This window comes from Salminus brasiliensis, chromosome 11 (assembly GCF_030463535.1).
Source record: "Salminus brasiliensis chromosome 11, fSalBra1.hap2, whole genome shotgun sequence".
Classification (NCBI taxonomy): domain Eukaryota; kingdom Metazoa; phylum Chordata; class Actinopteri; order Characiformes; family Bryconidae; genus Salminus; species Salminus brasiliensis.
Window position 1 is genome coordinate 12,749,144 of NC_132888.1, and position 26,096 is coordinate 12,775,239.

Sequence of the window (26,096 nt, forward strand, 5' to 3'; positions counted from 1 at the left end):
CTCATTCATTGTTTCTTCTTAAATCAAGGGTATTAAAAAGAATTGATCCTGCAGTTGTTGGACTAACTGTCTCTTCTGTCCAGTGAAGGCTTTCTACTAGATTTTGGAACATTGCTTTGAGGATTTGATTGTATTCAGCAACAAAAGTGTGGTGGATGATCACCACCCCTCCTCATCCCTAACTCCCTAACTCGTTATGTATTGGATGGAGCACCATCATTCCAGACAACAGTCCCACTGCATTTGCACATCTGTGTAATATACAGATGCAAAATATTTGAACATACTGTGTATTTATATATGATGACCAACAGCAGGTTGTATCTGAACGTGTAAAAGGCACTAAACCCTGCTACATCTTGCACAGGTTAGTCTTTCACTCTTCACATTTCCACACCTTTTCTCCAATCTTTAACGCTCGAGGCATAAAGAAGACGAGTGAGGCCGGTCAGCTCTTGCAGTCTGAGAAGGTGCAGCTGGACCGGAGGCTGAAGATCCTCCATCCATCCCTCCCATCAAGCGCAGAGCGTCTTGCGCAACGGCGCTCCAGAGCGCACTGATCCACCCAGGCCAGGGCAAACCCCCTTCCTTGTTGTTCCCGCTCAGAGCTGCCGAAGATTCAGCCGCTCTGCTGTGTGTGAGCGAGAGAGCCTTCACCCAGGCTTCTGGACACATGCGCTGGCCAGCAGCCTTCAGCTCGAGTGTCCGCGCACTGAGGGACGGACCGAGGTGTCCAGCATGGAGGTACAGACAGACCACGTCCACACGCTTTCTGACGTTCTTTGGATGTGGGCTTGGGGTTTTGGTGTATTTGTGAGCGTGAAGCGGTGAAGGGTGATCCAGTGGAACTTTGTAGCACTTTTAGACAGTCGTGCGTAAAAGAGGGCGAGCAAACCGTCCTGCTTTAGCGACCGAACTGGACAGCGTAGTTAAGGAGATCGCAGTTGAGGAGAAACTGGTACCTTTACGTGGACTGAATCATTTCTGAACAGGAGAGTGAACTGCAGCTGATTTCTGAGGCATCAGCTCAGTGAGCGGTTCTGTAGGGGTGGCTGGACTGATACTGAATCCTGATTCTTCCCATTCTGACGATTCTTTTTGAGAATTGATGGAGTCTTACATACAAATATGGACAGTGAGTCTTTTCCTAAACAGCAATATGAATATCATTATTATGTCATTTATTTGTATTTGATGCTGGAAAATAATTGATTGCTGATTGTAGCAAGTGAATGTGTGAAATAACCACACAGAACCACACGTATTATTCAGATGTGTGATCGCATAATAGCTTAATATAGCCTAATATCGACACAATATAATTTAAATACAGAAATGATTTCGCTAATGATAGCAAGGGCAGTGCTGCAGTGCTCCATACCAGACTATACAGTGGAATAAAAAGGTATATTGTCGGTAGTGCTGGGCGATATGACCTCAAATCAACATCATGATTAACTGAACATTTTACCTCGGTTTTCGATTAATCAATAGTTCTATAAGCCACTCTGTTGGCTCGGCTGTTGTTTCGTGGAGTTCTCCTTTTTGCTACTTCCATGTTGGGGTGGAGTCAAGTGACTACACATGCAGTAGAATGTGTTTAAGGGGATGGTTCATAAACACACACACTGTGGGGAAATGACTTATAGAACAAAAAAAAAAGTCAAAACAGTTGACATGGGCAAAATTCTGTCGATTAGAGGTTCTAAAAGTTGAATTTTGATCCGTTTTTCGATTCATTGGCCAGCCCTAATTGTCACTGTCATGCAAAAACCTTGTATATCCAAACCAGGAAGGAAAAATCTTCTTAACTTTCAGTGGAAGTAATTTTAGAGCATTTCTATTGGTCTGTTCATTATAAAATTTGGACACATTTACATTAAGGCAGACGTTCTTCTCCAGAGCGACTTACAAAGGTGCTTCAATGTTTAGTCAGAAAATACCCTCAGCTAGTTTGTATAGACTAGGATCCAGACGATACCTCTAAACTTAGATACTACTAAATACAGAAGTCAGTATGGAGACACTCAGCACTACACTTCACCCAAGTACTCTTGGAAGAGGTGGGTCTTCAGTCTGCGTTTGAAGACAGCGAGCGACTCTGCTGTTCGGACACCCAGGGGAAGTTCGCTCCACCACTTCGGTGCCAGGACAGAAAAAAGCCTGGATGCTTGTCTTCCGTGGATCTTAAAGAATGGTGGGTCAAGCCGAACCGTACTTAAAGCACGAAGGGCTCTTGGTACTGATTGGCTTTTGACCATTGCCACAATATACAGAACAACTGCCTGTTTTACATTATGTCAAAAAGTGAAAAGTGGCAAAATAGAAATAAAAGGTTTTTGCGTGACAGTTCATTTGAATGAATCTACTGTAATTCCTTTAAACAGAGGGGATTAGACTGTTAGTTATTATGCAAATGGTGTCCTTCATCTTATCCAGAGTTTGTCCCTCTTTGCTTCAGTCTCTAGTCTTCTCAGGAGACTTTACACTAGATGCTGGAACACTGTTGTGAGGATTTTGACTGCATTTAGACATAATAGCATGAGTGAGGTCAGGTGCTGATGTTGAGTGATTTGTTCTGTATCTCAAACACCACTCAAGTTAATCCCAAAGGTAGTGGTAGTGGAACTCCATCTCTTCAGAGAACGCCGGGGGCTTTATATCCCACTTGCCAACTCTTGGCATTGGGTTTGGTGGCCTTAGGCTAATATGCAGGTGCTAAAGAGCTTAGGAATTTCTCATTTTACTGCCAGTGCTTTTCTATAGAGAGTATACATACTGTATCAGAACTGCGTCTAAATTCACTAACTAATGAGCCGTTTGGATAGTTGTGGACATATCACTCTCAGATTTATGTACTATTAGTCTTGGTGTTATCTGGTATCTGTAAGCACTTTAAAGCTTAAAGCTGGAGAGATATTGAGGTACTAACGGTCTGTGAATGAAGCTGACACATTAAGAAAGGAAGGCCTGCTCAGGCTGGAGCTTAGCACAGTAAAAGAGAATATGAAAGGGGAAAAACGTGAGCGCTCTTACTGAAAGTGCACATTCCTGCTGTCGTATGTGAAACAAGTGCAGTGGTTCTGCTCTGAGTCTGTGTATGTGGGGCACTTCCTCACACAGCGCATGCTGCTAGTTTCCTTACTGCCCTCAGAAATGCCTGAGTTTGCTCAAATATCAGCTGAGGCCTGCTGATGCTGTCGGTCTGGACGCAAAAGAGAATGTGTGTTTCTCAGCTGAGCACTTTATGTGACAAGTAGCGGAGAGAGTGAGAGAGAGTGAAACGGAGAAAGAGATAGTGAGGCAGGTAGAAAGAAAGAAACCTAGCTAGAGGCAGAGAGAGTCAAGGAGTGAGAGAGGTGGAGAGAGAGAAAGAAGGAGAAAAGGCGAGAGGCAGAGAGAGGTAAAGGGGGACTGTGAAAAAGTAAATGACAGGTCAAGTGAGAGAATGTGTGAGAGGTAGAGAAAGCCAGCAAGCAAATGAGATATGTAGAAAGTAGGTAGAAATGGAGTGGGAGGGGTAGAGAGAGAGAGTGAGAGATCCAGAGAGAGAAGCACTGAGAGAGGATGAGAGTGAGAGAGGTAGAGACATAGAGATATAGTGAAAGAAGTAAAAAGAGAGAGAGAGAGAGAGAAAGAGTAAAAGCGGTAGAGACAGTGAAAGAGAGAGAGAGAGAGAGAGAGAGAGAGAGAGAGAGAGAGATTTTAAAAGAGAGTAAGAGCAGTAAAAGGAGAACGTGTGAGAGAAAGAGGTAAAGACAGAGAGGTAGAGAGGGGCAGAGAAAGAGGGGGAGTAGAGAGAGACAGACATATGGGTAGAGAGAATTAGAGAGCGAGAAATAGAGCAAAAGAGATGAAAAGAGTGAGAGAGGTAGAGAGAGAGACAGTGGGTAGATCAAGAGAGGTACAGAGCAAACAAGGAAGAGAGAGAGAGAGGAAGAGACTGAGAGAGGAGGAGACTTAGAGGTAGAGAGAGAGCGAGAGAGAGAGAGAGAGAGAGAGAGTGAGAGAAGAGGAGACTGAGAGGTAGAGAGAGAGCGAGAGAGAGATAGAGAGAGAGAGAGAGAGAGAGAGAGAGAGAGAGTGAGAGAGAGAGTGAGAGAGAGAGAGCACATTCTTAAGAAAGAAAATGCTGTTTTATTTATAGGATGATTGACTTTTAGTAGACTGTGCTAAAGAGAGAGAGAGAGAGAGAGAGAAAGAGAGAGAGAGAGAGAGCATGTGGGAACACAAAAGGGAAAATTCACAACATCCTCTGGCCAGTTCCCACTATACTGAGTGGTCTGGGAGTCCCCTGCGTGTGTGATTATGCGTATGTGGTTGGTCCCTCATATATCTGGAGGGAGTAAAGCTGTGCTGTGCTGGCAGGGAACACAGTGTAACTGGAGTTGTGAGAGAACGGGGTGAACCTGCCAAGCATATGGGCTGCACATTTCTTATGTAATGTGTTGTAAGCGCAAAGACAACAATGCTGCTATGTGTAGCACCTCAAACACCACGATTAATGCCATTACCAGTTGGCCAGCCACACGCTGAGCTGTGAAGAGAATGGTGACGACTGAAGACTGGCTGCTTTACTCCAACAGCAGAACTCTAATCTCTTTTGCAGGCTGAACAATCAGGTGGGCACTAATAATGAATCCACCAGATCCCAGCCAAAGTACCTGCACTGAAAATAACAATGTGGTGAGAAATGGGGGCATCATTTCCACAGGAATAAAACATGTTACTTTAACACAGCTACTGCCAAAAGTAAATACACTGAAAGACATTTAGAAATATTGCCACCTCTAACTTTCAAAGCAAGTCAATGTAAAAACGATTGTATTCATTAAATCAGTGGATTTGTTTATTAAATAATTTATTTCTAATTTCCCATTTCTGCCCAATTTGGAAGGTCAGTTACCCCTATCACTAGCAATGCCCCCAACACTAGGAGTGTGTAGACTCTGCCTCTATTCTAACTGCCGCTGATACAGCATCACTAGGTAGTCAGTGCTAGGTAACAAGATTTTTGAGTGACAATCATATACAGATATAAATAAGGAAAATAAGTGCACTATTTTTTTGCATATGAATATCAAACCCCACGTAAAAAAGTGAACAGACTTGACTCAACGTTCTGGTTTGAGGTATGAGGGAAATCTCCTGTTTTCAGTATTTATTTTAGGAAGTGCTGCAAAGTCTCAAGCAGACATCTCTGGTTGTTTGGTTCATCTGCTGCAGTCAGCGCCTTTGGCACATTTCTAAAGCTTTCACTAGGAAACTGCAGTGCAGAAGAGGGCACATGTGATCTAAACACTTCTCTTCTTCATAGTTCAACATCCAGTCTGGGATGGCGTTGCTAAAAAGAAGACAAAACAGAATTGTTAGACGTCAAACATTGAGTCCTTTCCCTCTGTTATAATGTATGTATGGGCTTAGAACCTGAATCCCTGTCTATGCTGGGTCTGCTGGTAGTGGCTCACTGATATGATGTTCGGTAGATATTCAGCCAAAGGACTAAATACACCTAATAACTAACACTATACATGCATACACACAAAGACATCAACAAACACCAGTTCAGCCAGCCACAGCCAGTGGTGTGTGGGAGGTGAGGTATCACGTTTAATGTAAAAGGCCATTATCACTTAAGTGCAAAACCCTTACTATGTGGGAAAAGCAGTTGTGGGTGTCATGTGAATTATCATTTGTATGGAAAAACTGTCCTATAGCTAGATAAAATACACATTTATGTAATAAAGTTAGTGGGGGGGGGGGGGGTAGTGAATGGGCTCCTGGATGCTATGCCATGGAGTCAATATGCAGAACGTTTGTATATAAAAATAGTTATGCTAACTATGCTCTACACACAACACTATGCAGACTAAGGGCATGAAAACATTTAGACACAACAGTTCTGCATCACGAATCTATACTAAATGAATGCATAGTACAAAGCTCACAACCGTGCACAACAGATCTATCCAATTGGTTATTGCAACATTAACAGCAGAAACAAAAGTCATTCTAATGAATGTACCCAGCTACCTAAAATTGCACCTATTGCTGACACAGATGCAAATACACACACACACACAGCTTGTCTAGTCCCTGGGGCAATGTATTGGCAATAGAATAGGACTTTCTGAAGCAGATAAACATATACCTGTTGGCAGGGTTATAAAGCCCCCCCCCCCTCCATACACCATTGAGCTGTAGAGTAGTGGAACAGTGTGCTCTGAAGTGATGGATGGTGCTTCTTTCAATACTTTTGGGATGAGTTGGGGGGTTGAGGATGAGGTGAGATGGTGATTATGCAAAATCCTGACCTCACTAAAGCTCTTTTTGCTGAATGCAATCAAATCCTTGCAGCATTTCCCACAATCTAGTACAAAGCCTTCCCAGGACAGAAGAGATAGTTATTCCTATAAATCCATGAATGAACAGGTGTCCCAATATTTTGGGTTTATAGTGTATTTTTCCATCTGTGCAATAGATCATTAGTTATACTTCACAAACTTCACACACATGCATCTGTTAATATGCAAAAAAATTGCTTGAACAAATTACACTGCGTGAAGTGTGTCTGACAGAACACCAGGCCACATGCTTGGCATCTGATCTTATTAGCACATTTTAAGCCTGGCTGCCCTCATTGCTACTTATCTGAATTAGACCAATATGGATAACCATATCCAGAACAATGGGTTGAGCAAAAGGAAGGAATGGAGATGTCTCACATACTTGTCTAGAAGCAGACAGAGCCATGTTACTTACGCGGCTTCTATCGCTGCGTCAGTTGTTTGGATTCAATTGCTTCTCCATAGCAATATTCAATCCGGTTAGTGGGGCTGCTGTTCATTAGATAGAGCTTCATTGTGGTGTGGCTGATTGGAGTGGGAACATCTCCTCATCAAGGCTGAGGACAACCTCAGAAAGCATGCTGAAAGCAAGCTGAGGACTGCTGATTAGATCAGCCCTGTACAGACTTCAAAACCGCATGCTTCACTGGGTGGGTACAATGGCATAGTTCCTCTCACCCTGTCAGAACAGAACGGCGCTACAAGAATCCGGCTAAGTCAACATAATATCAGCTGTTTACTGAACTCCAAAATCATGCAGCTGGATTGTGCTAAATTGTCTCACAAGAATGCATATGAGACAACTGTGGCGACTGGCTTCATGTCACGGAGATAGCAGATGTTAGCCTTCTTCATGCTAGGGTTCAGGCTATGATGCTAGGATATAGTTAACTGCTAATTGGATCACTTTTATAGTCCTGTGAGTTTTAGGATAAACCTTGAAGACCCCCACACCATGGCAACCGCACTCATCCTGCTCTTGTTGGAGTAACTTTCTCTACTGTCCAGGGAAGGCTTTCTACTAGATTTTGGAAGAGCATTTCTGTGAGGATTTGATTTCATTCAGCAACAAGAAGATTAGTGAGGTCAGGATGTTGGATGATCACCACCCCACCTCATCCCCTACTTATCTCAAACATATTGGATGGAGCACCACCATCATTCTGGAGAACACAGTTCTGCTGCTCCACAGCTCAATGCCCTTCTAGCCCATGCCTGGGATTAGGCATGGTACCACAAGGTTGATGTTTATCTGCTCCAAAGAGTTCTATTATTTTGGCAGTGCATCTCTACAGGGACTAGACATGCTGAGTGTGTGCATTTGCACATCTGTAACATGTGTAAAATGTGTCCCAGTTGTGACCTGATGACATCCGATGTTGCTTTCCCGCGTAAAAAGCTCACCGACACATCCATCCTTCCTGTAAACAACAGTGTCTCATCCAAATTGTCCTTCTCTAGGATACTGAGAACAGTTTTGTGGAACATTATTTATCACATCTGTCTCACAGTATCACAGTATCACAGAAAATGCAATCCGTGGACAAGAATGTGGCTTGAGTTATCCAATCACAGTGAGTCCTGAGGGTGTTTATGCCTGGCTATTCATGTGGACAAGTGGGATGATTGTAATACAGTAAAATAACGTCAGAATAAACAATCAAACCCCATTCACATAGAAACCTGTGCTTGATAAACATTTCACTTGTAGTTGCAGTCATTAGTGGCCTTTTCCGCTATTCCCGGCTGAGATGGGTGTGTTTGGGGGTAACCCCTTTAAGAAAAATATCAGATCTAGGCTCAACCATCATCCCACCATAATCCCAGAAGTTCTCCTAATACCTACAGGACTTTCTACATGGATCACCTGAAAAGCAATTCCACAACCACACCTGATGATGGTCCTGAATGGAAGGTTTTACAGTAGTCAGCAAGACATGACCTTAGTAATCCAGCAGCAGTGGGGGGGGGGAGTGGAGGATGTTAAGCATGTGAGATGTAAGCAGCGTGAGGAAGCTTTACGTCTTGTGACTTGTACATTGCTGTGCATCTGGAGCGCCCCTTTATACATCGCTTTATGCTTGGAATGTGTGTAAGTGCATGTCTGGACTGTTTCAGAGCACTCTAGGGCGCTTGGCCCCATCCTGTCTCGATGCATTAATAATGAGAAGAATCTGATGGGTATCTTTGCAGGCCACGATTGCTTGACATTCCAGTGGATTTGCCAGAACGTGCCTTGATCTTAGAACCCATATTTCAGGGTACTGATAAAGAAGAGCAGCATAGATGTGGGTCATGTTCTATATATGGTTTTAATTTGTTTTATCACAGAAATTTGTTTTAAAAATGTGACTCCAGGAATGAGCTCTGCGAAAAATAGACACATTCATCAACACTGTTGCTGTCATATCAAAAGCTTGTAACTTCATTTTTATTTTAGTTTAAATAGTCATATCAGTGCTGATATTGATCAACGTCAACAGAAAATGCTGTATCAGGGATATCAGGAAGAAAGAGGAAATCTGATCCAATCGAATGTAGCCTGAAATAGCACTCACTAACAGTGTGAGAGTGTGTTTTACACACTATGGGGTATTTCAGCATTTTAGTAGATAGACTGCTTTTAGATGTTCATCTTAAGTGAAATACTCATTAGGTGGTTTCAAGGGAAAATGTAATTGGTATCAGTATTACGCAACATTTCAATATACACCCATCAACCATTACATTAGCACCATCTGACCATTTTAGGCATGGATTCTGAAGCAGTCTTGTGGTATCTGACATTCAGGTCCTTCAAGTTGAGGGGTGAGGACTTCATGGACTGCATCAGTGAGCCGTAGGTGTCCATGACCCTTTTGCTGGTGCTTTCTTGTGCTTTCTTGGACCACTTTTAGTAGGTACTGACCACCGCACACTGCGAACACCTCACAAGACCAGCCTGATGTTTCAGAGATTTTCTGAGCCGCCATCTAGACATCACAATTAGGCTCTTGTCAACGTGGCTCATTATGCTTGCCCATTTTTCCTGCTTTTAACACATCATCTTCAAAAATGAACTGTTCACTTGCTGCCCAATATATCTCACCCTTGATAGACGCCACTGTAGATAAAGAAAAAAAAATATCACTTCAACTGTCAGTGGTTCTAATGTAAAAAGGTAAAGGTAAAGGTGCACGTATTTGTCACTGTACACTGTACAGCAAAATGTGTCCTCCGCATTTAACCCATCTGTGGTAGTGAACACACACACACACTAGTGAACTCGGGGCAGTGAGTACACACACACCCAGAACGGTGGGCAGCCAACTCCAGTGCACAGGGAGCAGAAAGGGTAAAGGGCCTTGCTCAAGGGCCCAACAGTGGCAGCTTGCCAAGCCCAGGAATCGAACCCACAACCCTGTTATCAATAACATCGATAGATGTTATGGCTGACCAGTTTAAGTACTGAAGAAATATCACAGTGCCATCAACTTTTTGTTGTGATTTTTGCGTGATTTGTATTTGTGACAGTGATGTAAAAGTGAATTACACTCTGCAACAGTAGAGGGAGCCCAGTAGCACAGAACACTAATCCCCACATAATGATACCAATTGTAATACCAGTAATACCACTGACCAATACCAATTACACTGATACCAATTACAATGCTGCTTTAAACTAACGAAAGGTTTTGCTTCTCCTTTAAAGTTACCAATTTAAAGATACAGTGTTTTGTGCCCATTTGTGGCATTTTTTACAACAGGTGCCAGAATGTGGTATAAATGCAACAGATGAAACCAGCAGGGTGTTTTAACACTGCACTAAAATAAATGAGCCACCTGGTTTAAGCCGAGGAGCAGAGAGTAGAACAGTGAGCTGCATTTCCTTCTTTTTATTCCTCGCAAACATGACAGCATTTCCAGTCTAGCTCATACACCTTATTCATTTGTCCTAAAGTGCTCTTTTGTTCATTCTCTAACGAGAGCATTGCCTTGGATTTGAACTCACACCAGTTGACTGTGAGAAAGTAAAAGGGGGAAAAGAAAGTCTAAGAACTTTGCACAAGTACACAAGCAGCTGAATGAATGAAGAGGCTTGTGATTCCAGTGGAAAAGCGATGATGCGATTTCAAACACATCATGTTTTCCTGGAAACCTGGAGCGACAGAGAGCCCTCGCGAGTCCGCTCTACTTTTTCTAGCTTTAACAAGACTTGGAGCTGTCTGCTGTTTTAAAAAGTCACTGTTTGGCAGGAAGACTCGGCCTAGACCCAGCATTCTCCAGCTTTAATCCACCACGCTTTAAATGAACGTAAACATTAGTACGCCCAAATTCTGCTCAGTACCAGACGCCGATGGGACTGCTAATTCCATCACTTCTTCTTCCTCTTGTCTGCTTTCACCTCCTTCCGTTCTTACAGAGTCTTTCCTTTTAAGATTCATTATCTTTACCATAGGTTCCCTCAAACATACAGTGTATCCTGAGGACAGGGTTGACTATATTTGGACGTGAATCATATTGGGAACTTGGTAGGGCTTTTTGGGTGAATTGTGCTGATTCTTTTTTTTTTAGACAGTACGGTTTATAGAGTGTAGAATCATGTGTCTGTGCTGCTGATGTGATGATAATCATAGTTTGACAAAGACTGTGTTTGAGGATTTGTTAGTTCTTGGTACTGTGAAGTTTTCTGGGAAGTCATCTAAAAAACTGAAGTCATCCTATCAGAATGATGTGTGGCTGCAGCAAATGTCCAATAGAGGACTTTTTGTTCCCTTTCGCAGAGGGCATTGCACTCATTTAGTTTGTGTGTTCTCTGAGTAATGTGCCAAGTTGACAACTTATCTCACATTTAGAAAACCTTACTGTGGTAAACGCTTTGATATTCAACATGCTTCCTGTACTATACCAATATCTAAAGTTAAATATTGTAAATAAAAAAGTAGAAACTTGGACTAAATCCAGTATTTGAGATCCCCACCTGAGAAAAACACCACAGAGTACCAACAAAAGACCCCCAACGTCACCTACATATGATGTCATTTCTAGTTCACAGCCAACATGCTCATTTGAGGGCTCAAATGGGTGGAACTGGGTCTAGGTTGGTTCCTGGTGGGCATGGGCTCTAAGTGGGTCTCTACATGTGTTGTTCCCAAATGGGCCCCATCGTTACAGTCCCGCTTAATTTCATATGGGTCCCATCTAGGCACCATGTTCATCATACAACTCATATGCGGCCCATGTTCTACCTATCCTAGTCCTATCACCGACCCTGGTGGGACCGTGGTGGGCATTCATATGTGGGGCCAACATGGAACCCATGGTCAAAACATTCAAGTTCCCAGTTGGGCTAATCATACAGGCCCCAAATGGACATGTTGTCTGGGTAACATTGGAAAAGATCACCTACCAAATGTAACAATAAGCCCTGCCTCTAAATACACATCATCTAGTCATAGCTTTGCAACTGTAACTAGGCCCAGCCATCTCTGACAAAACTGCAAAACATATGTTGTGCGCGATCATTTTCAATACCGGGTATCCTGGGGGTTTGGATGAGAAGTAAAATGTGACCTATTTCCTAAACTGAAGACACAAGAGGAGACATGTGGACTTGGTAAAGTATCACACAGGACTTTTGTTACTTGAGGACATTTAAAAGTAAGTACTTCTGTCCTTTAACTCAAATAGAAATAGACATTTTTTTACCTTTACTCAAGTAATATCTCTACTCTCTAAGTGTAGGAGCTGTGGACCACCATTACAGTTATAACACTACATGAATGTATGGAGTAATGTGTTGATAAAAAGGAGTAATCTGAATAATTTATGCATTCAAAAAACATGCCCTCATTCATATTAGGTTAAAGGTCAAAAATAGGTCAAAAAGTGTACAATTACTATAGATATAAACTGTTTGTAACATTTGAACTCTAAAAGGCTTGTATTAGATCAGATAGCTATTTCGACCCTGATTGTTGGAGGACCAAATGGGTTGCAAATAACCCAACACCCTCTACCTTCTGTACATCACTGAACGCAAATGTTAACTGAGTCTCTTCCTGCGCAGGCTGTTTTGTTGTCTCATCCTCCTATCACTAATTCACAGACTTCCTGTGTCAGAGGATGATGGAGGTTGAGATAATGATGAGTTGTTTCTGTGCTCTGATCAGTGCAGTACAATTTTGTGAGTTGGACATTGCATTTTATGGTAACCTTGGTCAGCTTAGAGTCACATTATTATATAAACAGAAGATTTTCCAGACATTGATAAAATCTGGTCTTGCACAGGACAGAAAAGCAGTACCAGTAGTCAGTCCCCATTGGATGGCTAGACTAGACATAGGCTTAATCTGAGTGTGAGAAAACTACCCTTAAGTGCGTTATAGTAACTATAATGAGTTTCTCCATTTGAAATCTTTCTTCTGTTTTAGGTACATTTACTAGTAAACATTCAGAGAAGAAAAAAGTGGAAATGTAAGGAGTACAGACCACATGAAGGTCCTCTGTCTTTCACCTTGAACATGATGCCTCCAAGAGCAGAACTATAGAAATCTGTGGCTTGCGGGAATTTTCCCCCCTCTGGACAAGATTGTATTTCAAGGTCATCAACAGACAAATGACCCAAGCCTGCATGGCCACTCAGCTGGGTTTTTCTCAGGCCCCAAGGCCCCTAAAATAGAGTTGGCTGGGTTCTCTCTCCCACAGAGGACCCCTCTAACTCTCCCAGAACCATGAACTCTTATCTCATATAGGCTCAAAACTGGGTTAGGTGCCCAACAGGTTTTCCCTTACATGGTGTATCTTGCCTGACAACTTTACAGCTTATGTAAATACAATGATAATTATGCAGTAGTGGACACATGTGGAGTATTTCAATATGACTGATGTTTAGATTTGACTGATATTTCATACAGATACTGATATTCTGATGACTTCAGAAAAGCAGAGCGTTTAGAGAATTAAATATCCACATTTGCTTAATAGCTTATTTTTTACTTTTAATTTTAAGATCTATTAGTCAGCATCTAGCAAATGTACTGTAAATGATTCCGTATCTACTATGAACAATTTTGTATCTACTAAAAATGATTCAGTATCTACTATAAACAATTTCATATGTACTCAGTATCTACTATTATTGATTTTGTATCTAGTATAAATTATTCAGTATCTACTATAAATGATTCAGTATCTACTGTAAATTATTCCGTATCTACTATAAATGATTCAGTATCTACAATAAATGATTCTGAATCTACTGTAAATGATTCAGTATCTACAATAATCGATTTCATATCTACTATGAATTATTTAGTATTTACTATAATCGATTTCATATCTACTATAAAAGATTCTGTATCTACTATAAATGATTCAGTATCTACTGTAAATGATTCCGTATCTACTGTAAATGATTCAGTATCTACTATAAATGATTCGGTATCTACTGTAAATGATTCCGTATCTACTATAAATGATTCAGTATCTACAATAAATGATTCTGAATCTACTGTAAATGATTCAGTATCTACAATAATCGATTTCATATCTACTATGAATTATTCAGTATTTACTATAAATGATTCAGTATTTACTATGAAACTAATATTTAAACCTTTAAATATGTAACTGCTTAAAGGGTTAAATAATCGATTTCAGCTCTTTTTTAGGAGTGTAGGAGTATTTTAGTGATATCAAGTTTTCACACTGCCCTGATTTTCTATAGGTGTGATTTTGATCACAACTGCACTCGCTATGAAACCCATGTTAAAATGATAATAGCCTTTAGGAATACTGTAGCTAGACTGGCTGGAGTTCAGTTCCTGAATGCTGCACACAGCAACTATAGTGTTAGTTCTCTGTGTGGCCTGTGTGCTATTATAGGAGAGTAGGTCATTTTTCAGGCTGGATAAAGAGGAAGGGTTTGGCTACTGTCCAATAGCTTTGTACTAGAAAACATCAGCGCTGTGTCTAATCAATACAACAATATAGAAAACATTCAGTAAATACTTGACTCCATTGTTTTCTTCTGAGGTTTTGCACAGCGAACGCTTGATCATGGGGGGGGAGTTGTTTCTAAGAGACAGGAAGGAGTTAACAATCATGGGCGCCAAAATAGTGAGTCAAGGGTGGGTGGTCTCTGGGGGCTTCTGCTTATCATGGATGAAGAAAAGGAACTGCAGGAATTTCAAGGGAAGCAAATCACTGAGAAACGTTTGCTCTCTCTCTCCCTCTCTGTCCTTTGTATTGTTAGTATGTTTAGGCTGTGTGTGTATGTATGTGCAGGGGTTTGAGTGTGTGCTCGCTGTAATCCGCTTTTGGGTGGAGGGTGCAAGGTAGGTGAGGTCACTGTGTGTGCGGAAAGAGTGAAAATAAAGAGTGTCATTAAAATGGGGAATGTGTGTATATCTGCAAGACTTAGGAAAAATACTGTGGGAGAAGTGTGTTAATGTTTCCAAAGACTTTGGCTCAGCCGCTCCAGACACCCAAAGCTAGGGGCAGCGGTAAGGAGGATGTGTGTGGGCACAGGAAGTGCTGTCCAGAAAAGCTCTATCCCAGTTTACTGACCCTCCTGAGAGCTAAAGAGAGTGAGGAACAAAAAGAACACATAGAAGAAGTGACAGTCCTTGATCATTGATCATATAAACATGAAAAAACACAAAAAATATTGATAAATGTTTATAAAAAGTAATATTATAATAATATTATAATAAAATACCTTGTATAATAATATAATTAATTATTAATATTAATTGATAAAAGTAACAATGACAGCCTTAACTTTATCCCAATCCACCTGAAGTTTAATGCAGTAACTCCATATTCTGTCTGACACAACACAATTATATCAAAAAGTGAGAAGCGACAAAAATAATGATACTAGTTTTTAACACTACAGTTACGACAGTTGTTCTTTACATTGTGTCAAATTTCATGATGAATGGACAAATAGAAATGCTCCAAAATGCAGTCTTACTTTGGCTTCCATTAAAAGGAAGGAAGGTTTTATCCTTCTCCTGTAAAGTTTTCATTTTGGAGATACAATGTTTTTGCATGACTGCAACGACATGTTCACATTAACTCCACAACAATATGGTATAGAGTAGAGAGAGAGAGAGAGAGAGAGAGGGAGAGAGAGAGACAGAGAGAGAGAGAGAGAGAATGAGAGAGAGAGAGAGAGAGAGAGAGAGAGAGAGAGAGGGAGAGAGATAGAGAGAGAGAGAGAGAGAGAGAGAGAGAGGGAGGGAGAGAGAGAGAGAGAGAGAGAGAGAGAGGGAGAGGGAGAGAGAGAGACAGAGAGAGAGAGAGAGAGAGAGAGAGATAGAGGGAGAGAGAGAGAGAGAGAGAGAGAGAGAGAGAGAGAGAGAGAGAGAGAGAGGGAGGGAGGGAGAGAGAGAGAGATAGAGGGAGAGGGAGAGAGAGAGGGAGAGAGAGAGACAGAGAGAGAGAGAGAGAGAGAGAGAGAGAGAGAGGGAGAGAGATAGAGAGAGAGAGAGAGAGAGAGAGAGAGAGAGAGAGAGGGAGAGATAGAGGGAGAGAGATAGAGAGAGAGACAGAGAGAGGGAGAGAGAGAGACAGAGAGAGAGAGAGAGAGAGAGAGAGAGAGAGAGAGAGAGATAGAGGGAGAGAGATAGAGAGAGAGAGAGAGAGAGAGAGAGAGAGAGAGAGGGAGGGAGGGAGAGAGACTGAAATCTACAGTTGCTGCGTGATTCTCCAGGCAGTTACTATGATGTTAGACAGCTCTGTTGATGTTCCCCTCCCAGAACATGCTTCTCTTTGTTCTACAAAACACACACAGGCCTTCCCTGTACCTCTCTAATGCTCTTCTGCTTTGGTGGCACCGTTTCCCTGCGCTGCATTTCATGTTTTCCTGTTGTTGTGAAATACTGGGAAACGTGATCAGCCTCATAAAACAAGTGCTGGCTGAATTTCAACCTAACCCATGCATCATGGTTTGTTTTCAGTTACGGGGCAGAAAAATACAGACATAGACAGATGTAAAACTATCACTCGGGTTGTGTTCTCTGCCCTGTAAGCCTGTAATTCTTGCTCTTGCTCTTTCGGTGGTCTGGTTTTGTGGGAAAACTGTGTCAACAGAAGAATAAGCTAGGAGTAAGTGCCGTCTCAGAAGGGCACGGGTCAGAGAACATCCAGCAGCAACAGCACCATCGCTCCAGTAAATCCATTAACTAAACACAGGCCAGGGCTTCAGTTCTATAATTCATGGAACATGTGATATTCGTGGTGAGAGTCTAAATCTCTGTCCTTACCGCAGTTTAATTTAATTACGATTAGGAAATGATTGAATGGGAATTACTGAATGTCAATTAATTTGTATAAAATTCTGCATTATTACAAAAACACTGAATATACAAAAATATAAATTATATATATATATATATATATATATATATATATATATATATATAATATGTGGAGACTTTATTTGACATTTAACACTATACATACAAATGTTTGTGGACACTCCTTCTAATGAATGCATTCAGCCACTTTAAGGTGCACCCTCTGCTGACACAGATCTGAAAATTCACACACAGCTTGTCTATGCTCCACAGAGACTAGTTAACATGCCCATGTGGGCCCTGTCTGATTAGCCCAACTGGAAACCAAGTTTCTGTGAGGTAGCTTTTAGAGGCAAAAAACTCAGGCGTCTGGTTCTTATCTTCACTGTGACCAGTTCTGACTGTCTGACTGTCTCTAGAATGTAGTTTTTCACATAAAAGCCCACAGAAAATCACTTTTTTTTTTACATTGTAACCATTTAATTATGCAGAAATTGAGGAAATATTCCTTTGAAATATGCTCACTAACCAAGGGGGCCAGCGTTGTGAGTTACCTCTTTACACAGACTCAGTAGTTTAAAATAAAGAAGATGAGTGTGTGACGATGAGGACGATGATGATCTCTCTCACCTTTTCAGGAGACATCTCCAGTCAAGCCATCTGTAGCTGAACTGACTGGAAAGTTCAAAGGTCATGCACTGCCAATGCCAATGAATGAGGAGGTAATGCTTCATGTTTTCCCTGTTCCTGCAATGTCCCTATAGCACCCAACCTTCTCCCAAACATGGACCTTAATTGAGGTGTTGCAGACTGTGCAGTTAGAAGTGCTAGTAAAGTGAAAGCTGTGTGCATGTATTTATTCATTATCATCCGGCCACGGCACTACGCTTGAGCAAATACTGAATGTCTTGATCTAAAATTGAACATGAAACTTTAACAGCGTATTCTAATGTTCATGAGCACAGTCTGCACAGAGCCTGTTGATTGGTATTGTAAGATTGTCTGTTACTGTTTCAGAGGAAACCTGTTAGAAAGAGTCCTCCATGCTCCCTGCACCTACACAACCAGACGGATGGTGAGAGTGAGCAGGAGGTGAGAACTTACATTTTACCCTTCTGATAAACGATACTATTGCTTAATAGAATGTATAAAGACGCAATGTCCTTTAACACAATTAGATGCTTAGGTATTCAGTTTACTTGCTGATAACCACTAAATGTTGCACATTTTTTCTGTCTAAGAAACCAGCTGTGCCTTCTCACCCTCCAAAACCCAAGCTGAAGAATTCTCCTCTGATCGAGAGACTGCAGGTAATCTGTTCTGGAAAGTTTCAAAGTCTCAAGCTGTGTTCGCAGTAAAAATGATTCACTATAGACTAGTGGTAAAACTGATCACAGATAATCCGTGACACACGCGGATTGTACCCCGTGGTTCGTGATGCACATGAACTGCGGATTAATCGCCAAAGTTTAACCATAACCATGGAATATAGTTTTACTGCTGCTGGACATAGAGCATGCTGTGAAAACATAAGACTGAGCAGCTGTGCGTTGCGTGAATGGAGCGCGTGGATGAAATTGTTGCGGTTTTGTGCCACAAGAACCACAAGGCAACACATCGAGCATGGCTACATGTCTGCAGTAATATCACTCTGGTGTAAGGGGTGGGAGACTCACATGGACATGGGCTGAATGTAAAAAGGAGGAATCCTCAAGTAAGTTAACCTCAGAACGACAGACTACACTATTAACGTTTAATGTGGAACGAAATTAAAGAAAAAAAAATGGAGCCTGTGAGAGAGGCAACTGCTCCATTTTGGCTCCATTCAGCCTTTACATCGTATACAGACAATGTCAAATTAAAAGTCCCTAATACAAATGAACAGACCATGACAAAATAATACAAATGTCACCAATACAAACACACCAATACAGCAGATCACATACGCACACACTTAACTACACACAAATGTTCTGGGAATGGAGATCCCTCAATGTAAAAATACATTGTGCAACACCCCCCCCCCCCCCCCCCATGTGCAATTAAGAGTCATTTGCAATTACCTGTAAATAATCTGTAAATAATATTGTTCTTGCTTTTTTACTTCTATTATTTATTTTGTGTATATAGTGTCATGTATCTATGTTTTTGTAACTGAGTGTCTTGCTATCCCTTTCTGCTGTGACACTGAGAATTTCCCCACTGTGGGACTAATAAAGGATTATCTTATCTTATCTTATCTTATCTTATCTTATCTTACAAAAGTAACACACTAATACAAAATGCCTCTTTTTTGGGGTGTTCCGCAAAATGATCCATGACTAAAAACATATGATCCATGCTATGAGTTTTGTATTTTCCGTTACACCACTGCTATAGATCCAGATTATGAGTGCAGTATTTCTGGTTGATGAGATCAGTCCATCTTTGATGTAACATTCAACATACATAGTTTTAATAAATGGTTGGTGTACAGGGATTAATGCTTGCTTCCTTAGAAATTGTAATTTTCCTACACTTATTTACACTTATTAATCCTAAATTTTACAGGATTCAGATTATTTTTTTTATGTTTATAGAACTGTTTTAATAGTTACAAAGAGCAGATATTTCCTAAATAGTGATTTTTTAAATAATAAATAAAGCTACTTAGTTGTTATCATGTTACATTATTAAAATCCAACAAAATGGTTCTGAAGGGTAGTGTATAGAAACCCCTTTTTCAGCTGAAATGACACCTGTGAAGAAAACCTGCCATCTGCTGTAGATTGCTTTCACTTATCGTTCCTTTAGCTATGCTGCCACCCAGTGTTCATTAGCTGCAACACTATTACAGGAGCAGTGTTGGAAAGAGGGGGTGGGGAGGGCTCTATTGCTCCAGCCTGGATCTGTCCAAGCTCTCCGGCTAATGAGATAAAGCCTTAGATATGCTCCCTGGGGCGCTGAGTCGACCTAGTCTCCACTCAGCAGCCATGGGACAAAAGGGCTGCCGCTTCTCTCTCTTTCTTTTCTCTCCTGTACAGGTAGGACTAATATACTTCATGCAATACTTTGTGTTATTTTTCATGTTTGTGCCTCCAAATGTAAAAAATAAGGGGTTCTAAATAGTTCCTGACATAGATGTGGGGTCCTATAAAAAAAACGCTTGACTGGAATAGAACTTATATTACGTGGAGGTTGATCTGAACTTGATGAAGGTTCTACTGAACATTGTGAAAGTTCTTGGCCCTCAAACAAAGGTGTTCATTTAAGGAACAATTCATTGAAAGGTTGTTTAAGGATTCAACTGTGGTTCCTCTAAAGCATCTAGATATCTATGATACATTTTTTAGAATGTAAAGATGAAGAACACACAGCACCAAGAGCATCTCAGCTTCCACAAGAAGCACATATTTATTCATTCCACAGAAGTGTTCCTCTGTAAAGGGGATGTTGTGTCTATGGATTGGTCTTTTCATGTGCTTATTCAAAGTGCTGAATCCAGGTTAGGTTAGGCTGTCCCAGACAGCTCTAGTGGCGCAGCTGTTTTTACAGGTCTCTAAATTGGGCTCACTGCCATGTGATGCAGCCTAGCAGTTAAAGACTCAGTTAAATCACTTAGTAAGTGTTTATTTTCCAGTGTCTCTAAAACATAACCTTTATTTAATTTCCTCTGTTTGTGTTCCTGGTAGGCGAACCTCGCTTTGACACCCCCAGCACTGCTAAACTCACCCAAAAACTCGGAGGCGAAGCTGCAGTCCTCACCTTTTTGCCCCATCAGCCCCTGTGGCCCCCTAAGCCACACGCTGCGGCCCCCTCAGCAACCCAGTGAGGATGAAGTGCCCGTCAGCTTCGAGCAGCCAGCTGAGGGCACCCCCCTGCCCAACATCAATAAGGTCTAACTGATTTCTAACTGATAACTCTGGAGCTGTGAAGTTATTCTGAATGAGATTTACCCTCAACTGTTGTATAGTGCTGTTACTGTACTGCCAAAAGTTTATAATTTTATTTGAATAATTCAATTAACACCTAAACAGACACACAGCAAACAAAATACATGGTTTTGAAGGATATACTTTCTCAAAAATGCCAATGTGACTCTAGGAACCTTTCCTAACCAGGCCTTTCTAGTTTGTAGTAACGCTGGCATCTGAATGTGAAATACTCCTATTACTAGAGCATGGTCACAGTGTTTGGCTTGACATGCATATTTACTGGACTGTACTGCACTGTACTGATTCCAGCTATATTCAGTATGTATGATGTGTTTGATCACACATGTACATTTATCATATGTCCACATGTTTGTCGACACTCCTTCTAATGAATGCATTCAGCTACATTAAGTTGTGACCATTGCTGGCACAGATGTACAAATGCAAACACACAGCTTGTCTAGTCCCTGTAGAGAAATACTGCCAATAGATTAGGACTCTCTGGAGTAGATGAACATGAACCTACTAGCACCATGCCTGATGACATTGGGTAGAGGGGCAGCATTGAGGTGTGGAGTGGTGGAATTGTGCTCTCTGGAATGATGGTTCTCCATCCAATAGGTAGGTTGGTAGGTAGGTAGGTAGGTAGGTAGGTAGATAGATAGATAGATAGATAGATAGATAGATAGATAGATAGATAGATGTTAATGGAGCACTTCTGAGCTGAGTCTGAACGTTAAGTATTAAGACCTATAAAGGAGATTTGAACCTGTATATAGCTCATGTGTGAACCTGGCCTAAGAGACTTATTGTGACTCCCTCTATCCTATCTGAGCAAAGAGGTCACGGTAGAGAAAATGTCAAAATGCATATATATATCCTCAGCACATTGTGCATTAAAGCAGAATTGATGTCATACGCTGGTTAGAACACATTAGCTGCAGAGGTTGAGCTGTTTTCAGGGCCTAAGCTCCACATAAGCCTAAAGTGGCCAGCAATGGAGGATGTAATCCCTTTAACCTACTTCTCCCTTACATCCGTATACCTCTGTCTGAGAAGTCAGATTCAGAAATGAATGTCAAGCTGAAAATTGACTGGAATTGTTTGCTATGAGATCATATCAAATTGTATTGAAATTAAGTAGCTTGTGAGTGGCTTACAAAGAACGGCTGGTTGCTTCTGTTGGCCAGGGTCAAGGTGACCAGAACGTGAAGGTAGTGGATGGGAAATATGTGCACAATCAATCAACGGATCAATGCAAATGATGCATTGTTGGCCATGTTAGCTTTTAAACTGTACTACTTCTGTAAACGTATAGAGTGCTGAAACCCCTTAAAACAATGTTAATGCTGCTTGCTGACAAGTCACATTAGCACAATTTCCCCCATTAAACTATAATGTAGCCAATTAGCCAAGACATGTTTAGTGTTGCAGATTTCCTTCTTCAGTGTTACTAACTAGTCATATAAAATATAAAACATATAAAAACTGACAAAAGCACGGAACTGCTGCTAAAACAGCTTCTGTCTTTTTTTTGTAGATAAATGCAGTGTTAGAAACCACATAAGCAAGTCTGTTTGAGATTACCAAGTCTGAGGCAAACGTGTGACCACTGAAGCTTCCTTTACTTGTTAGCTATACTGTTGCTAATCTCATTGTTTCTGATTGTGCTGACATTAAGTAGCTTGTAAGTTGCCTACAGTGCACAGCTGGTTGCTTCACAGCTGGTTTGCTCTTGCCAAGGTTTCTGTAAGATTCTAAAAGTGCTTTGCCTCAAAATAGCCATTATAACTAACATTGGATGACAAATATGTTAACAACTGAGTATTATGAAAATGATAACTGATCTACATGCACAATAACGATTGCAAATGCTGTTATTAACTGCCATGTTAGCTTTTTAACTGTATTATTTCTTTAAACAATTGTACAGGACTATGTTATGTTATATGTGAACAGTGTAATGCACCACTTGGACCTGTATGACACTGAGCATTCTGCACATTCACCTCATAGAGTCGGGTCCGGCTGTCGTTCAAGCGGAGGCCGCCCACTCGCCAGCACAGAAAGTCAGCAGGTGAAGAGGCAGTTACAGATGGTCAAGATGGAAGCACTTCCCCTTGTGGGTCACACAGTCCTGAAAAGAATGGGGAGGTGTTCAGTGTTCCTCAGGAGGAGACAGAGGAGGCCTTGGACGATTCTGCGCATCTCGTTACTGACCAAAACACGGAGCCAAAGGAAGGACAAAGTGGAGATGAAAACCAGGACAATGGAGGGACTAAAGTTACCCAAGGGGAGATGGGGGAAAAGGTAGCTAAAGCAGAAAGTTCAGACAAACCTCAGGCTACTGACCCTGTGGAGATGCAAGAAGAGGAGAAGCCAAGTCAAGAACAAAGCCCAGAGGAGATGGAAGAAGTAGAAGAAGGGAGCGAACTTCTCCCCACAGAAGAGAACCAGGAACTAAAGGTAACTGTCTCATGCTTAGCACAGTGAAGGTACCTATGATAACCCCTTAAACATATGTGTGTAATATTTGTGTGTGTATTTGCTGCAATGTGTTTTAATGAGCTATGCAACATTTGTTCAGTGCTTAAAGGTATGTAATACTGTGTACCTTACTCTCATGAGACCAGTGAGGCCTTTCTTTGTAACATTTATATAACATTTATATTGTCTAATTGACACTACTGTGTCAATTTTTGTAAAACAAATTTGAATGGAAATACAAACTACAAACCGTGACTGTTAGATTTTTACAATTAAGTATAATATTTTGATTTCTTTAGATTAGTTTTCGTCTTTTTTTATTTATTTTCCATCACAGTCTCACACAGGAATTGCACCATGAACCCAACACTGCAATCCAAATGAATGAAGTTCTGTTTTTCAGACAGATCATCAGAAGTCTCACACAAGAATCAGAGATTCTGGCAACACTGGTTATGAAATGATTTAAAATCATTAAGTCATAAATCCTTTAATTTTAGCTATAATATCAAACTTTCATCTGTAGTCATTGGTCCAAAACAACATAATTGTCCTCACCCTTTCTAGCATGGCTCACATTTTCCTCCCCATCATTCTGCATAATGCTGTCTAGTGCATGGTTCAACAAAATTGACAGTTAGCGTTCTACTCCAAGCGCATCGAGCTGTATGATGAGGTGACGTTAGCGGTAGTTTTAAAAGGTGTGGTGGTATTTCACACGTCCCGGAAGAAACCTGGGCTAGCTCTTTTAACACTGGTAGCATCATGTAATGTAAAGACCTGGATAGTGTGTGGTAAGTGGAAATCATTGGTATGAAAATAAGAAAATTGCTTTTTGAATACATTTCTAACCAAAATTCTCTTCATTTTTCAGGAGAAAATGTCTGAAGACTGAGTTAGAAAAGTCTGGAAATGTCGGAAAGCTTGATAAACAACACCAAACACCAAAGGAAGCAAAGAAGACACTGAAATATGGAAAGACTGTTTTTTTCTGCAATGATGGACCTGGATTTATGCTCTGATTAAATTGTTGTGTACAAGGTTAGATCATCAAAACCAACATCAGTAAGCCTTTGCTTTGAAAGGTCCTGTCGACACCACCACAGCTGTCCACATGCCTTGGATGAATGACAATTTAGACAATTTAGTGGCCTGAAATAAGAAAATATTTTCACAATATGATCAGAAAATAAGATAAGAAGATATTAACCTTTCCTATGCAGATGTGCTTGATCACAGTCATTGACATTACAGCAGGGCAACTATTGACCTTCTTGAACTGTCTTTAAACATTGTGCTTTCACTCTTTCTGAGCTTGCATAGCTTACAGATGAACTTTTTTAATATGCCAAATGAATGCAGACAGGGCAGGTATAATAATAGACCTCAGATGCTGTGCAAAGTGAAGACCAGAGCTAATTTTATTGGGGCATCTAAGGTGGATCACTGTGTTCACTGACTAATGATTAAGCGATATTGCTACTGAGCTATTTGCTGTACAAGACTGATTAAAGAGCTTGATTTTATATTTAAGAAATGAATTGTTTCCTTTGGAGGTTTTTAGGACCTTGTGGGTCCAAATCTACAGACATTTGCCACTGATATGTTATGACTTATCATGACGTACTGCAATTATGCAATACCTGCTTATTTTTCTGGAGCGCTTTTCTGATGTGCATCTCATTTTCCACCTCATTTCAAAAGTGTTTCTACTGGTCTTAGATCCAGTGACTGGGAAGGCCACTGAAGAATACTGAACTCCAATATTCAAACACACTGGTAGGGCTATGGTATTGATGGAAGGGTCAGAATTGGACTTAAACAACATAAATCCAAAGGCCCAACCTGCCTTGGTCAGCAGTCCAGGCTGGAGAACTTTTTGGGCCTGATAATGCAGGCTGATCACTGTTTAAACAATTACCAGATGACTGGTCAAAATTAACAGCCCCAAACTGTCCACCAGCCTGGACTGTTGACACAAGGCAGGTTGGGTTCATGGATTCAAGTTGTTCAGTTCTGACTCTACCGTGTGCCTCAGCAGAAATTGAGATTAATCAGACCAGGCTAAGTTTGCCTTCACCTGTCCAGTTTTGGTGAGCCTGTGCCCACTTCCCCCTCAGCTTTTTGTTCTTGGCTGCCAGAAGTGGAACTCACTGTGGTCCTCTGCTGTTGTAGCCCATCTTCCTCAGGGTTTGACTGGTTATGCATTCTGAAATGTTTTTTTTTCTACTCCTCACCATTGTACAGAGAGGTTATCTGAACTAACATAGCTTTTCTTTCAGCTTAAACCAGCCTGGACATTCTCTCTTGACCTCACTGGATGCTTTTTCTTTATAGTACAAAATCAATCAGATCACCCCCCCCCCCCCCCCCCCCCAGTCTGATGGCTGATGTGAATATTCCCTTAAGCTGCTGGGCCATATATGTATGATCTTATGCACTTCACTGCTTCCACACCATCGGCTGTTTGAATGAGTTGATGTAGAAGTTCTCTTAGAGAATGTCACCTGAATCATTAAACAATACCTGATTTCGACTTTGAGTGGTCAAGTGGAATAAGGCACTGTCACCATGCCCAGAGGATCGCTAGTTCTCTCCAGGGTAGGAAGATGGCACTTTCTCCCCACATCACTCCGCTGCGATGCTGGCCAGCACTGGCGTCTGCTGCCTGATGCATTAGAGCTGGGTACACAGCTCCAAGCATGTTGGCTGCCCCGTGACGTTGCATTGGTGGCTGTTTGGAAAAAGAGTTGCTGGCTGGCTGTGAACATGTTGGAGGAGGTGTGTGTCAGTCTTTACCCTCCCAGTGTTGGAAGCATTGCATGTGATAGGGGGAGAATATGTATGGGTTGGGCAACTGGCGATCCAAACTGGGAAGAAAATGGGTAAAATCAGGAAAATCTACATGGATTATTAATTTAGAGCAGTATTATGCAAGTATTTCCTGCTCCTGGATTTGCTCTACAGTCATACTTTGAGCCACCACTAAAGGACACGCTCTACACAGCATGATGACAAACTGAAAGAAGCATGAGAACCGACGCAGTAACATTACAGGATTT

The 26,096-nt window shown here is 41.3% G+C and overlaps 1 protein-coding gene across 1 annotated transcript; it reads left to right on the top strand.

Moving 5' to 3' along the window:
* Nucleotides 1-603: 603 nt before the first annotated feature.
* LOC140565212 (capZ-interacting protein) lies at nt 604-24,571 on the top strand. The gene is made up of 7 exons (XM_072691042.1): nt 604-744; nt 17,272-17,355; nt 17,651-17,725; nt 17,875-17,943; nt 20,305-20,508; nt 22,564-23,013; nt 23,909-24,571. Exons 1-7 carry the CDS (start codon nt 739-741, stop codon nt 23,927-23,929), a joined length of 909 nt encoding a protein of 302 aa, XP_072547143.1. The 5' UTR covers nt 604-738; the 3' UTR covers nt 23,930-24,571.
* The last annotated feature ends 1,525 nt before the right edge of the window (nt 24,572-26,096 follow it).

What these genes read in the sequence shown, in the direction of transcription:
- LOC140565212 (XM_072691042.1), top strand. An exon ending in ATGGTGAGAGTGAGCAGGAG is followed by an intron (nt 17,726 to 17,874) that starts GTGAGAACTTAC and finishes TTTCTGTCTAAG; the next exon opens with AAACCAGCTGTGCCTTCTCA. An exon ending in CCCTGCCCAACATCAATAAG is followed by an intron (nt 20,509 to 22,563) that starts GTCTAACTGATT and finishes TTCACCTCATAG; the next exon opens with AGTCGGGTCCGGCTGTCGTT.